The sequence below is a fragment of the Schistocerca gregaria genome, chromosome 1, assembly GCF_023897955.1.
Source record: "Schistocerca gregaria isolate iqSchGreg1 chromosome 1, iqSchGreg1.2, whole genome shotgun sequence".
Classification (NCBI taxonomy): domain Eukaryota; kingdom Metazoa; phylum Arthropoda; class Insecta; order Orthoptera; family Acrididae; genus Schistocerca; species Schistocerca gregaria.
Window position 1 is genome coordinate 534,890,886 of NC_064920.1, and position 16,565 is coordinate 534,907,450.

The 16,565-nt window shown below is 41.2% G+C and overlaps 1 protein-coding gene across 1 annotated transcript in view; it reads left to right on the forward strand.

Moving 5' to 3' along the window:
• The window catches only part of LOC126358898 (uncharacterized), an 80,927-nt gene that overhangs the window by 54,965 nt on the left and 9,397 nt on the right, over positions 1-16,565 (forward strand). Inside the window, exons 11-14 of the mRNA XM_050007592.1 lie at positions 605-700; positions 8,338-8,525; positions 8,608-8,836; positions 9,103-9,198. Of these exons, the coding sequence (XP_049863549.1) occupies positions 605-700; positions 8,338-8,525; positions 8,608-8,836; positions 9,103-9,198 (609 nt within the window). The remainder of the gene's footprint in view (positions 1-604; positions 701-8,337; positions 8,526-8,607; positions 8,837-9,102; positions 9,199-16,565) is intronic.

Sequence of the window (16,565 nt, forward strand, 5' to 3'; positions counted from 1 at the left end):
TAAAAAAAATCAAATATGTGGCAGGAGCGAGATTTGAACACAGATTCCCCATTCCCGTTCAGGACCATGACCACAGAACCAAGACGCCGAGCAGCGCTGGGTAGCCTCGCGGTCTGAGGCGCTTGCCACGGTCCGCGCGGCCTCCCCCTTCGGGGGTTCGAGTCCTCCCTCGGACATGGATGTGTGTGTTGTCCTTAGAATTAGTTAGTTTAATTTAGATTAAGTAGCGTGTAAGCCTAGGCACTGATGACCTCAACAGTTTGGTCCCAAAGGAACTTACTACAAATTTCCAAATTATTCCACGACGCCGTGGCTACCGAAGTTCGCTCGATATTGTACATCTTGAACGTGGATCGTTCATTGTTTCTATTTTGCTTCTTCTTTCACAGTGCAGTACACTTTCTTCCTGTTTTCATGTGTGATATGTGTTCAGTTTTAGACGGGCTATCCGATGGACCATCTTACCACTAAATTTGAGGGGGTTGTTGTGGAGAGTTTCCCTTGTTAGATGTAATTCAAGATATGCCTTTTTGGGTTGTAATTTGTATGAACTGATATGTATATTTCCGTGTTCACACATGACTGTTTCTTCGTGTGTTGACAGTGACGGGTCCCTATTGGGTCTTGGATACTGACTACGAGACCTATTCGATTGTCTGGGCCTGCAGGGAGGCTACAGATGAAACCTCCAACATTACAGGTAAGTATTTCCCCTTTGGTGTCCATTGCTGCATGTATCCGTAACAACTTGCTCCTCTTCTAAGAGCATTGTAACTTCGGTAGCGAGTGACATAAAGCGTTCCCAGTACTTGGGAAAAGATTGAAATCTCTCACGTTTTCAAGAATGGTTGTCGATATGATGCACGAAACACTAGGCTTACGGATCCGACGATGGTCAATAGCAGAATTTTGTATATTTCATGGTGATGTATTATAACATTCTGAAGACTGATAGTCTACTCTGTAGAGATCTACATTGATTCCGAAAATAGTGACCGTGTGAAGAAATTTCGCTCTCTCTCTCCAAGAGATCGAGAAAGCAGCAGATAATAGTATGTTCCTGGACGTCCAGAAAACATTCGTTACACTTCTGTACTGTGGCCTAATGAACAAAATCCGGAACTGTGTGATTACATTGAAAACTATAAGCACAAACCGTCCTCGTAAATCAGTCTACCTATCACTGAAAACTGTATAATAAGCCTAAAGTAGTACCTGTGGTTGAACTTACATAGAGGCAGAAGATCATTACATATTTACAGTTCAATACAATATGTTGTGATCTAAGACTGTTTAGACAGATCAATCTAATGTGAGACGAGCACATAAAATTATCTCAGGTAAGGCAGATGAGAGACTGCGATTTCGTGAGAGAATTTTCGGGATGTGTTATCCATCTACAAAAGAGGTAGTTTACAAAACCTCCTTCTATCAATGCTTAAATATAGCTTTTGAGCCTGAGACCCAAACTGGACAGGATAGAGGAAATACGGATGATACAAAGAAGAGCAGCATGTGTCGTCATAAATTTATTTAGTAAATGTGAAAGGCCTCGAAGATGCGAAGCCAACTTTACTGTGCAGATTCTGTAAGATAATCGTTGTGCCCCGTGGTGTACTTTGATATTAAATTTCCGAGAGCTTATGATCCTGGAAGCGTCACCCAACATCTTGTTTTCTCTTATGCATTTTTAGAAAAAAGTCATGAAGATAAAACTAGAGGCATTGGAATTCACACGGACGCTTATCAACAAGTGTTATTTCTGCATACCTTTCGCAACTGCAACAGGAAGACTTAGATGTAATGGTTGTTCATCCGTGGATGAGTTGTCTACATTAAAGTTCGACTCAAATAATTCCACTATTTTACTTTAGCAGTTACATGAAAAAAAAAAACTAATACACACTTGTGGAAGTTCAGTTTCAGCTGTGATGATCCTAAGCTCAGTGGGTTTATTACTACATACCTGTCTATGTAACCTAATAACAAATTACCGCTACTGCACCAATATTACCTTCCTTGTTAACAGTCATAGGCTCAAAGTAACCAGTATTTGTCATAAATTCTTTTGGCCTCTACATTTCTTGACAGTCATCGTAGCTAGTACAGCATAAATCTGTTACGAACCGGAATTCATCTGGCTAGCGGACAAACAAGAATTATTACGTGGACTGGGATCAAATTGCTACACGCTACATACGTGTTTCAGAATGTTGAATCAGCAATCCCAAACCTCACTTTTCGTATACATATTTTCATAAACCCGAAAGAGTCTTAAAACAATGCATCTGACTGAATTTCGAGAATGAAAATTATCATGCAAACTTTCTGCTAAGAAAAACATAATTGTTTCTTGTAGAGAGAAAAACAATTCGGAATAACATTGCCGTGGGAGAGCTTGTGTAATACGCATTTCTGACGCTAGGCGGGAGTACCGCAACTCATTGCCAGTTGAGAGCCGGCTGTGTTATCGACCTGGCGTGTTCTGTTCATCTGCAATGATTGTTTTGCTAGGGCTGTTTTGTTCTTGATTCGTTTTTCATGATGGTAAGTTTAAGTGAACAACATGCTGCTGCAAAGTTTTGTTTTCTATTCGGTAAAAATGCCGCTGAAACTGTTTTAATGTCGAAGACGGCTTACCAAGATGACACTATGGGAAAACTCAAGTGTACAAGTGGTTTGCTCGATTTAAAAGTGGCGTCGTCCAGAGTACTGACAAACATTATTCAGGACGTTCATCAACTGCCTGAATCGACGAAAACATTGAAAAAAACCGAAAGCTTGTGCTCACAGACCACTGACAGACAACACGTGTCACACACTGCGCAACAGTGTTCGTCGAAAAAGTCCCAAATTGTGGCGGACAGGAGACTGGTTCTTCCACCACAACAACGCACCTGCACACGTTTATTACACCGCCAAGGGACAATAGAATTTAGTATGTGACATAAATTTCAGCTTCATACGTCTACTCGTTTCTGAAAAAAAGGGTTCTGAGTAGTAGGACAGACAAACAGGCAGACAACAGAATGATCGTATAAGAGTTCCGTTTTCACCGACTTTGGTACGGAGCCCTAAATACTGACAACGCTAGTGAACTTCGGTGTGAGAGGACTGTAATCTACTGCGGCCATTCAAATCATCATATTGCAGTGATAGAAGCCACACGTTGGTTATTTTGGTTCATCAATACTCACAATGCTACTTGTTACCAGAACCTGGGAGCACAAGTGAACTTCGAAACAAAACAGCTGGAATCGGACGCACCTATTAAATTCATCACATGGAATAAACAAGTAGCTTTTGAGGCTTTCTGTATTCAATGAGGGCTCAAATATCACTTTTTACGACCCCAAACATGGATAACGCTACAAGTGTGTAGTTCGTAACTGGAAGTTAACACATACGCAACGATAATAAGTTATAATACGAGGGGTACCCAAAGAAACGGAATTATCATTTGCAAGCCTTATATTTTCAAATTGTTTACAACAGAACCTTATCCTCTTCAAAAGAAACTCTCCATTACAACTATTGCAGTCAAAATATTGGGCCATTTAATGCGGCATATTTCGAAACTTGCAAATTTGCTCATTAAAATGAAAAAGTACTCTCCATTGATCTAGAATCATGAAATTTGGCAAGAAGCAAGGTTTCGCTGCACACATAAACGAAAAAAAAATCAGAAAATTGGTAATCTGTAATTATATGATACGAAAAATATACTTCCTTCTTAATTTGTTATGTGAGTTCAGACTTGAAATTAAAATATTCCCCGAAGTCTTGAAATCTCCGTGGCTGATATCTCGCCAGTGTTAAAAACGCGTCGTGCGACTGCTACGGTCGCAGGTTCGAATCCTGCCTCGGGCATGGATGTGTGTGATGTCCTTAGGTTAGTTAGGTTTAAGTAGTTCTAAGTTCTAGGGGACTGATGACCACAGCAGTTGAGTCCCATAGTGCTCAGAGCCATTTGAACCATTAAAAACGCGTCGAGATCTTGCATACCGGGAATGGGTGCACTGACTATACGCATAACCAAGCTTGTACAGAGCCCTCTCACACTTGGCCAATTTTTGTAACTATGTGCAATGTAAATAATGCAGATCATCATAGCTAGCGGTTTATTTCTAAAAAAAAACTAACGAAAGATACTCACGACCGACAACTGACATGTTTATGCAGTCCCATTTCTTTGACATCATCGAAAATAGGAACTGTTGCAGGTCTATGTGGCCTACAACAACGTCAACTCATTCTCAAGTGACGCTTGACATCCCTCTAAAATCTCCCCCCCCCCCCCCCCCTCCTCAGTCCTAAGGCATGTGACGTCACAAAGTATAAACATGTGCTTAATAATAGAATTAAGCTACCTGTAGGCTGCACTATCTTAATATATACATAAACCATAACATTAAAAAGTGTTTCTGTTGCACACTAAATTGGTTATAATGTGCTGCAAACCACACCTGAGTTCAGAGTTATTCGGAAAATCTGTCTACCGGTGTAAGAAAATGATATTAAGGACATTTTTACCCAAAATAAAAACGACTGACAATTTATGTACAATTTGTCTCATGTTAAATTAATTTTCGAACTGATTTCAAAACTAGTCGAAGATTATGCAAGCATTTAATATTTCCAAAGTACTCTGGAATTTGGTATTCAGCTGATACGTGTGTCAAATGTAACGCTAAAATCTATGGCAGTGTATCTGTGAACGGACTTCGTGCATGACTGCAGTTTCCCATTTGCCACGACACAAAGCGGGGTAGGGTGGCGATACCATCCTCTTGGCCCCCTTGTATCCCCGGGAAAGACCTCCACTACTCAGTTTGATAGCAGGCTGAATGGCACTGGGCTTTGCTCGTGGGACTGAACGTTGGCAAATCCCCAACAATGTCTGGAATTGAACACGAGACCTTTTGGACCAGAGTCTAGTCAGCTACCAGCTGAGACGTGTGCGTATATAGTATGACATTTTCTCGTCCAAAATCTGCTCAATAAATGTCACTTTGCAAAATAGTCTTTTAATTCAGTGCAAAACCTATGAAACATCTTCCTTTCTTTATCTTGAGACATAATTTTTGAATTAGCCAAATGAGTAGGTCTCCCATGAGGTCTGTTGTGATACGAAGATCTATAGCAATAACCGATACTCGTTTTATATGGGATAACGAACTAAAGTGTTTATTAGATGTGAAATATGGATTATTTACAATAATCATACAATAATTTCAGAAGGATTGGGTGGTTACAATTGAATCAGGGAACGATCATTAATGTTGTCCTATTGTCACAAATGTCTTGTCTATAAGAATAAAGTGGACTCTCTTGATGTAAGTTTTGGTTACGGCCAAATGGTTTGGTGATAGGTGTCGTGAACGACGCTGCTTAGATAATTTGTTATCAAATTGAATCATACACTCAAATAACATAGTTTTTCTGAATTTGAGGGGTGGTTTCTTTTTTTATTCTTTTCTCCTGCTTCTTATTTAATTTTCTTATTTATTTCTAGGAATAATTAATTTCCATGTTTTATTTTAGCTTATGAAAACTGTCATTTAACCATTTTAAACCATTCAGCTCACAAGTCATTCAAATAGACCAAGAATTTCGTCAGTTGCTCACATATTTCGTTTTCTGGGGGTTTTATAACTATAAATGGCAAAAAAGTACAATTTATTGTAATACAGTGCTATTCAAAAATAAGGAACAGACTTCAAACATTTATTACAAAAGATAGAAAAACAATTCCAATGTTCCTGGAAAGGGAAAAGGTATTTTTTATGCATTCAATGTGAGCACCACGTGTTACACGACATATATCAAAACAGTGGCTCATTTCCTGCCACACACCAAGCAGCTTCAACAATGCGAAGTCGCAAACTTGCAAGAGCGTCGGGCATAAGGGGGATAAATATGGGGTCGTCTACGTAACGCCACACAAAAAAGTCACAAGGTGTGAGATCTAGAGACATGGGGGGCGATGGGAGGCGGCCGGCGATGAAGTTCATTTTCTGCTACTCCTCTTCCAGTCTAAAGTTGTGGAAAGATGTCATTCCGGTAACATCGGACACGCTTAGAGAAATGAAGCGCAGCACCATCTACTATGAAAATGAAGTCATCTGAATCGTCTTCAAGTCAGGAAATAATCAGTTTTGAAGTGTGCCTAATAGGTTAGTCCTGTAACAGTTTTCTCCATGAAGACGAAAACGATAGCGCCAATGCGGCCATGTCTGGAACGTCTACCAGCACTGTCCAAATTTTAAACAGGTATCTGTCCAGGAACATTGGAATTATGGTGCTACCTTTTGTAATTTGGAAGATTTAAATGTTTGAAATCTGTTCCCTCTTTTTGAACAGCCTGTATTTCTTACACATCTGGCACAGTCTCCGAGAATCTAAATTCGAATATAATTTCTTGCAACCTTTATGTCGATAATTTTAATTGGATAAATTTCATTTGATATGTTTGAGTCGCGACCTGAGTACGCTAATCTATTTCGAAGCTACGCATCCCTTCTCAACAAATAACTCACGCGCTGTCCACTCAACTTAAGGAAGAAAAAGCGCCGTTATTCTAGAAATTTTGCCGCAGTAAGAGCACTATCATAACAGTGAGAAACATGAAGTAATTAATGATGCATACATTGTATTGAAGAAGACTGAGCGAGTCCTTGAAGCTGAGATACTCCTATAACAGTCCATTTGACTAGCGAGAGAGAATATCTTTACAACTATAAAATTTGTATAGCGGAATCACAAAGAGAAACCACTGATCTTCAACAGCTTCACAAAATTTCTTGATAAATTGTTACAGCGCAGACAGTCCAAGTGATGCTGCAAGGTTGTAATTCAGCTCTTGATTCGGAACAAAGGTGTTCACTCATAAAGCTCCCGCAGGTATGGTATACTAATAACGGAGAGTGGTGAGGTTCGAGACCTCCCTCGGGCATGGGTGTGTGTGTTTGTCATTAGGATAATTTAGGTTAAGTTGTGTGTAAGCTTAGGGACTGATGACCTTAGCAGTTAGTCCCATAAGATATCACACACATTTGAACATATTGAGAATGATGACACACTTTATTCCAACTATAGTCACCATACCATTTGACAAATCCCTTTTGTAGCCATCACAAAAATTGCTGTATCGTCCGAACAAGGCGCAGCCAGAGAAATAGCACTACAAGCGCAAAGATGCGAGCTGGTGCCGGTGCCATAGAGACTCTCCACCTGTGCGAGTTCCACAAGCGCCACGGGTGGCACTGACGATGAAGATATCGACTTCGCCTCTGTCAATTGTCGGCCGAGTACAAGCCGCCAATGACCGAATGACAATGGGCAGAAGCATACTCAGGAGATAGAAGAGCAGATCTCGCCCACTTGGTTATAGATCATCGTCCAGAGGTGACTGAGACTCGGAACGTCGTTTAGTGAACTGTTAGAAGTGAACAGACTGTTGTTGCAAATTGAATTTGCTTTGGACTGTGAAGTCTGCCTACGATTATTAGCACTTAGGCACTGAGAGCATTTATTTTGTTACATTACAAGCAGTGTTAAAGACTTCAACCAGTCACAAAAATAAGTAAACGGTTTAATTCATTTCTGTGACTTTGTTACTAATTGATTGGAGTGTTGTAGATCCTTCGTACTTCTATCCTGTTACCTGAGCCTGGGACATAGCTGTGCAATAGAGGCAGGGAGAAATGGTCTTAGCTGTGTACTGCACCAGAAGTCATTTCACAAACTCACAAACTCGGCCTCAAAAGCAATAGCGACGAACCTTTACAAAACTGGCGATGAGAGTTTACAAAAAGAAATATATTACAACTGAAGGAACTAGACGTAAGTATCATTGTAGGGTAATACCGATGAAAAATGGATCAAATGGTTCTGAACACTATGGGTATTAACATCTGAGGCCATCAGTCCCCTACAACTTAGGACTAGATAAACTTAACTAACCTAAGCACATCACACATATCCATGGTCGAGGCAGGATTCGAACCTGCGACCGCAGCGATAGAGCCTAGAACCGCTCAGCCACCCCGGCCGGCTAATACCGAAAATTAAATATAACATGGCTAACCGTTTTTGTATTTCTTCCATATGTGAAATGGGAGTAATAGAAAAACTCTACCTTCAAAATTTCATTCAGCTCGGCAAACGAGTGAACAAAGTGCGCTAGAACGCTCCGGTATTCATCATGTCGTCAGATATGTATCTTTCTACGAGAAAGAACAGATAGTCGACAGTGGCCGTCAAAATCTCCGAATTCTGAATTAGAAAGTAGCAAAACTGGCAAACGCTAACACAGCCCTTTCGTATGTTTGGCAGAGAACTCATGGATCCTGTCACGGAGTGCTCAGCTGACAGCAGAGCAGGAGCAGCAGGTGAATGACAAGCTGGAGGCCCTGGGTCTGACGAGGAGCCGCTACACTAACACCCCACAGGACCCACAACATTGCACTGTCAGAGTCAGCACATGCGACAAGGCCGTTGTCACCGAGTTTGATACTTCTCAGGTAACACCCGATGAAGTTATGGCAGTTTCGATTGTAGTTGTGAACAGCTACTGACTATTATACCTCCTGTGCGTCTGTACAGTATCAGGGCGTGTGGTACGAGATCGCCAGGTTGGGAGACGCTCCCTTCGAGGAGGGCGGCCAGTGCATCACGGCGGAGTACGCGGTGGCTGGTGAGAACAACGTGACCGTACACAACAGACTGTTCAGCACATCTACTGGGACCTTCAACGACATCATCGGCTGGGCCGAGTGGGACGACCCTGACTCTGGAGAGGCCAAATTCACGGTGCACTTCCCAGGTGTACCAGGTCAGTATGGCGTGATTTTTAAGTAACAATGGCTCCATCCATTAACCACCTGAACAAGCTATTGATTCCGCTACTAGATATGTAACAGAAGTAACTGGATCCTATGATATTAAACAATGCTGACAGGGTGTAACACACATTATTTCTGAGGATCACTCTATTTAAATGTAAAGAACGAAACAAATTTTATTTTGTACTGAAAGTTGCAGAAAACGTGTATGTTCATTACAGTGTTCAAAAATCCTCGTTTCTTCTTGTGTTGACAGTGACGGGTCCCTATTGGGTTCTGGATACTGACTACGAGAGCTACTCAATTGTCTGGGCCTGCAGGGAGCCAACAGATGAAACCTCCAACATTACAGGTAAGTATTTCTCTTTTGTTGTCCTTTGCTATAGGTAAGCGAAACACTTCTAGCAGAAGTGTAGCTTTGGTCGCAGGAAATATGCAGCATTCCTTGTAATAAGAAAACAGTTCAGGCCACTCCTTTCTTTAAGGATTTTTCGATTAGACACACAAAACGAAGTCTATTGAAGGATTTTTAAGTTCCATACTCGTGTATCATCGCACTTCTGAAGAACGATAATCTGCTCTGTAGGCATCAGTATGGATTCCGAAAAGAAAGATCCTGAGAAAGCAGTTCGCTCTGTTTCTCCATGAGATCGAGAAAGCAGTAGGTACTGCTGCCCAAGTAGATGCCGTGTTCCTGAAGTTAAATATTGCATTTCCTTCCAAAATCCGTACTAGACCGACCTGATACAGAAACTACGGAAGACCTAAAGAAGAGCACCGTGAGTCGTTACAGGTTTATTTAGTAAATACGAAGATTTTACGGATATGCTGAGCCAACTTTGGTGCCAGACGCTAAAAGGTAGGCGCTGTGTACTTTGCTATTAAATTTTCGAGAGATTATGTTACTGAAATCGTCAATCAAAATCTTGTATCGTCCTACGCATTTCTAGGAAAATGTTATGAAGATACAATTAGTAACATTCCAGTTCACACTGAAGATGACCAACAAAATTTCTTTCCGCACTCCATTACCGACTGGAACAGGAAGTGTTGCAATTGTTTGTAGTACACAAAGTACCGTCCACATAGTGGCTTGCGGAATACATATATAGATGTACAATGAAGCGCCAAAGAAACTGGTATAGGCATGCGTATTCAAATACAGAGATGTGCAAACAGGCTGAATACGGCGCTGCGGTCGGCAACGCCTACAAACTATGTGATCAAAAGTATCCGGACAACTCCCCAAAAACGTACGCTTTTCATATTAGGTGCATAGTGCTGCCACCTGCTGCCATGTACTCCACATCAGCGACCTCAGTAGTCATTAGACATTGTGAGAGAGCAGAAAGGGGCGCTCCGCGGAACTCACGGACTTCGTACGTCGTCAGGTGATTGGGTATGACTTGCGTCATAAGTCTGTACGAAAGATATCAACACTCCTAAACGTCCCTCGGTTTCCTGTTTCTGATGGGATAGTGAAATGGACATGAAAGGGAAGCAGTGGTTGGGAAGGGAGTGAGACAGGGTTGTAGTCTCTCCCCGATGCTATTCAATCTGTATATTGAGCAAGCAGTGAAGGAAACAAAAGAAAAATTCGGAGTAGGTGTTAAAATCCATGGAGAAGAAATAAAAACTTTGAGGTTTGCCGATGACATCGTAATTCTGTCAGAGACAGCAAAGGACTTGGAAGAACATTTGAACGGAATGGACAGTGTCTTGAAAGGAGGGTATAAGATGAACATCAACAAAAGCAAAACGAGGATAATGGAATGTAGTCGAATTAAGTCGGATGATGCTGAGGGAATTAGATTAGGAAATGAGACACTTAAAGCAGTAAAGGAGTTTTGCTATTTGGGGAGCAAAATAACTGATGATGGTCGAAGTAGAGAGGATATAAAATGTAGACTGGCAATGGCAAGGAAAGCGTTTCTGAAGAAGAGAAATTTGTTAACATCGAGGAAGTCGTTTCTGAAAGTATTTGTATGGAGTGTAGCCATGTATGGAAGTGAAACATGGACGATAAATAGCTTGGACAAGAAGAGAATAGTAGCTTTCGAAATGTGGTGCTACAGAAGAATGCTGAAGATTAGATGGGTGGATCACATAACTAATGGGGAAGTATTGAATAGGATTGGGGAGAAGAGAGGTTTGTGGCACAACTTGACCAGAAGAAGGGATCGGTTGGTAGGGCATGTTCTGAGGCATCAAGGGATCACACATTTAGCATTGGATGGCAGCCCTCTAATGGACTGTCCCACACAGAGTCCCGACCTGAATCCTATAGAACACCTTTGGGATGTTTTGGAACGCCGACTTGGTGCCAGGCCTCACCGACCGACATCGATACTTCTCCTCAGTGCAGTACTCTGTGAAGAATGGGCTGCCATACCCCAAGAAACCTTCCAGCACCTGATGGAACGTATGCATGCGAGAGTGGAAGCTTTCATCAAGGCTAAGGGTGGGCCAAAACCATATTGAATTCCAGCATTACAGATGGAGGGCATTACGAACTTGTAAGTCATTTTCAGCCAAGTGTCCGCATATTTTTGATCGCGTATTGTAAGTCAGCAAGTGTCTGACGCAGTTATTAGATCGGTTACTGCTGCAACAATGGCAAGTTATCAAGATTTAAGCGCGTTTTAACGTAGTGCTATAATGGGCGCGCGACTGCATGTCAGCAGGGGACTGTTCAAGCCGGTGGAGGCTCTATAATGATATGGGACGTATGCAGTTGGAGTGATATGGGACCCCTGATACGTCTAGCTACGACTCTGACAGGTGACACGTACGTAAGCATCCTGTCTGATCACATGCATCCATTAAACTCCGTTGTATATACCAAAGGACTTGCGAAATTACAGCAGGACAATGCGACACCCGTCACGTCCTGAATTTCCACAGAGTGGCTCCAGGAACACTCTTCTGAATTTAAACACATCCACTGGCGACCAAACTCCCCAGACATGGACATTATTGAGCATATGTTGGATGCCTTGCAACGTGCTGTTCAGAAGAGATCTCAATCCCTTCGTGCTCTTACGGATTTATGAACAAGCCTGCAGGATTCATGGTGTCAGTTCCCTCCAGCACTACATCAGACATTAGTTGAGTCCATGTCAGGTCGTGTTGTGACACTTCTATCTGCTCGCGGGGGCCCTATATGATATTAGGGAGGCGTACCAGTTTATTTGGCTCTTCAGCGTAGTTGTTGTCCACCCAGGGAAGGGTTGTGTGCACAATTGAAGTTTTTTTCAAAGAATTCCACTATTTCGCTTTAGGAGTTAGATGTCTGCACTTGTGTAAGTTCAGTTTCATTGTGGTGAAGGACAGTGCGGAACTGGTGACTGTTAGATTCCACCTTTTTTCGCGCGGTGGCACTTCAGCACGCCGCGTTTCTATAGCTCAGCGGTCTTACAACGATAGACTAAGGTGAGATAATAAGAAGATACCGTTACTGCACCTGTATTAACGTCTGAGTTAACAGTGATACTATCAGGATCCCCATCGCTGATCATTAATTATTTCGCCTTCTAGATTTCTTGACAGTCGTCGTAGCTAATAAAGTTACGTCTTTATTTCAGAATATTAAACCAATATTCCTTAACTTGACTTTTACTTACACGCATATTTATTTTCACAAACCCAAAAGAGTGAAAAAATAACGCATCTGATTTTTCAAGCCACTCATGGTGTCTCTCTACAATGTTTTTACAGACATTCATCTCCCCACTAGTTTACGAGGTTTGATGTCAGAAAACAAATTACAAACATGTATTTACTAATACAATTAAGGTGCCTAAGGGCTGCGACTATTTGAATTTACACTGAGGCGCCAAAGAAACTGGTGCACCTGCCTAATATCGTGTAGGGCCCCCGCGAATACGCAGAAGTGCCGCACACGCTCTGACATGGACTCGAATAAAGTCTGAAGTAATGCTGGAGGGAATTGACATCATGAATCCTGCAAGGCTGCCCATAAATCCGGAGGCGACGAAAGGTTGGAGATCTCTTCTGAACAGCACGTTGCAAGGCATCCCAGATATGCTCAATAATGTTCACGTCTGGGGAATATGGTGGTAATCGGAAGTGTGTAAACTCAGAAGAATATTTCTGGAGCCAGTCTGTAGCAATTACGGATGCGTGGGGTGTCGCATTGGCCTGCTGGAATTGCCCAAGCCCGTCGGAATGCACAGTGGAATTGAATGGATGCAGGTGATCAGATAGGATGCATATGGACGTGTCGCCCTTCACAGTCGTATTTAGACTATCAGGTGCCCCATATCATTCTAACTGCACACGCCCAACATCATAACAGAGCCTCCACCAGATTGAACAGTCCCCTCCTGCGATGCAGTGTCCATAGATTCATGATGTTGTCTCCATTCTCGTACACATCAGTCCGTTCGATACAATTTTAAACGAGTCTCACTCGACTCAGCAACATGTTTCCATTCATCAACAGTCCAATGACAGTGATGACGGGTCCGGGTGAGGAGTGAAGCTTTGTGTAGCAGTCATCAAGTGTACACGCGTGGTCGACAGCCCATATCGACGATGTTTCGTCGAATGGTTCGCACGCTAAAACTTGTTGATGGCCCAGCATTGAAATATGCATCAATTTGCAGTAGGGTTGCTCTTCTGTCAAGTTGAATGGTTCTCTGTATTCGTCATTGTTCTTGCTCTTGCAAGATCTCTTTTGGGCCGCAGCACTGTCGGAGATCTGATGTTTTACCTTATTCCTGACATTAAGGTACACTCGTGAAATGGTCGTAAGAGAAAATGTCCATTTCATCGCTACCTGGGAGATTCTGGGTCCCATCGCTCGTGCGCCGACTATAAAATCACGTTCAAACTCAAATCTTTGTAACCTGGCATTGTAGCGCAGTAAACGATCTAACAACGACGCCAGACACTTTATATCTTATGTAATCGTTGCCGACGGCAGCGCCGTATTCTGCCTGTTCACATATGACTGTATTTGAATACTCATACCTATACCAGTTTCTTTGGGGCTTCAGTTTATATCAGTCATAACTTGAAAGAGTTTTTCAGGTGTATACTAATTTACGTTAATATATATTAATGTGATAGCAACCACAAGCGAAACTTTTATGAAATTTATACAACCCACATCTCTCTTCTGTTGAAGAATTTTTTTGGTGCTGATTCCAAAAATGGTCGTAGATGAACTACAAAATGTACCCGAAATTAGGGTTAATTTAGTACAATGATATAAATTTTAGTAATATTAGTTCAAAATATTAATTCAGTTGATGCGTATGGGCTACAATTGCATGCGTAAAACGTGAACAGGAAGTCTATTGCACTGTATTTGTGAAAAGACTTTGGACTGGCCTACAGACAGAGTGCTGGCTTGCATTTGCCACGACACTGGGGCGAGTATGGTTGCGAGTCTGGTATCTGGACCCTTTTTATCCCTACAAAAGTTCCCCAATACTCAATTTGATAGCAAACTGAATGAATCTGAGGCTGTGCTGGTGGGTGTGGAACAAAGAAAAATTCTCACTCCTCTCCAGAAATGAACACACACTAGCTGCTGGCCACTATTGGCATGTGTATGTGTAAAACATGGTGTTTTGTCCTCCATCATATACTGAGTAAATGTTACTTTGCAAACAGTATTTTATTTCAATACGAAAATTATGCAACTCATATTTTTGTTCAGTTTCACTACAACTTTGGAATTAGCCAAATGAGTAGATCTCTTCTTTGATGACCTCGATGTTGAAGGGACTTTAAACCAAATTCGAGGAAATCTCCCATGAAATCTGTTATACTACTAAGTCCATAGTAAAATAACTGCTCATTTCTTGATATCAAAATATGGGACAACGTATTAATGTCATTTCAACATACAAAATATGGATTCTTTACAGGGAACATAAAACATAATTTCAGAAGGATTGGATGATATCAATGGAATCAGTGATCGAGCAGCAACGTCGTGCCATTGTCGTAATTATGTCTTACGTATAAGAAAAAATGGACTCTCTTGATTTGAATTTCGGTTAGGGCTAAAGTGTTTCGTGTTAGGCGTCGTGGAAGAGACTGCTTGGATAATGGATTATAAAATTATATCACATTTTTAACTAATACAACATGCTGAATTTAAGAGTAGTTTCTCCTTTTAGTATTTCCCTCTGTGCCTTATTCATTCGTGGAGACACCATTAATTTACATGTAGTTTATTAATTTATGAAAGTCTCCGAATTAAACATTTTATACCATTCAACTCATTAATGGTTCAAACAGACACAGGATCTCGTCAACTGCTCGCAAACTTCGTGTTTTTGGGTGGGGGGTCGGGGGAAGGGTACGAGAAGACTTCGAACAATCAAGTTGGTGCGTACATTCGTCCCATTTTCATTTTGCATGTTGGTATTACGACAGGTATGGGTTTATGTATCGATTATCATTTCTTGTTTGTAGTTTAGTTTACTGTTGCTGTTTTAGCTGTGGACGTTAGAAAATGAACATTTCCGACATATTCTTCTCTTTGAGTTCAATAGAGGGGTGACAACAGCGAAGGGAGCCAGAAATATTTGCGCTTTGTATGGTGATAATTCCAACTGTGCGACATTTTCATCCAATGGGTTCAAAAATCGCAGTAATGAGGACCACATACTCTACGCCAAAATCTCAAAAATTACCGGATTGCCATGACACCTCACAACTACGCTTGAGATAGCTCTAAGGAAAACACTTGTTGTTTCATGGAATAAAATTTACTACTTAACAACAATATTGTCATTACAATTTTAAAAGGTCTTTAAAAGAGCCTAACCCTCACACTCTTGGAAACTTGAAGAGAATCAATTCATTAAAAACAAATTTTAACAATTTATACCATTAAGAGCAGGGCTTGGTACCAGAAGTATACAATTCCCAAGAAACAGGGAATGTCACACCAAGAGGGCGTGGTTGCAAGCAAGTTCTACAAACAATTTTATCAACAAAGTAAATTGCTATGACAGCCATTAAATGTACTATCAAATTCCAAACTTAGGTAACTGTTACGCAGTTGGATAACAGCCATCCAAATACAGAAAGGATCACAAGTCATGCCACTGACTGTGTGTGTTCGAAGGCCGCTTAACAATACATAAGCTTCAATAAAAAGTCCCTTAGGCAACCTAATACACACTCCCTCAAAACAGATAAACTGGGAAGGTATAAAATTTAAATATGAATCCTAACCGGTACATTCCAACAAAAAACATCGAAAATGACCCTTAAATAAAAATACAGTTGCCAAAAATACAAGATAAATTGGGAGTACAAGAAATTTAATTGTAGCTTCCAACTGATATAGACCAACAGAAACGTTGACAATGACCTTTAATAAATGTACGATTGCCCAAAATTGAAGGTAGGCTGAGAGTTATAGCAGACGGCTGTCACAACCCAGTTTCAGTATGAGTGGAGTTGGCTACTGACTGTAGATCAAGGTAAGGTATGACAGTTTATATTGATAAATAACAGGCGTTAACACACTGAACATTAGTAATACGCGTGCAAGATTTGAAGGAGTAGTTAAAGAGGTATAGTGAGGAGGAACTTCAGGCTTGCCAAACATGCCTTTAACCTCTTGAGCTTATTAACTTCACCAAATTGAGCACAATACTGGTTCCCCCTTCACTGGTGACACTTTGCCGTGGCACATATCAAACGATCAACTTTACTTAACTTAAGCCA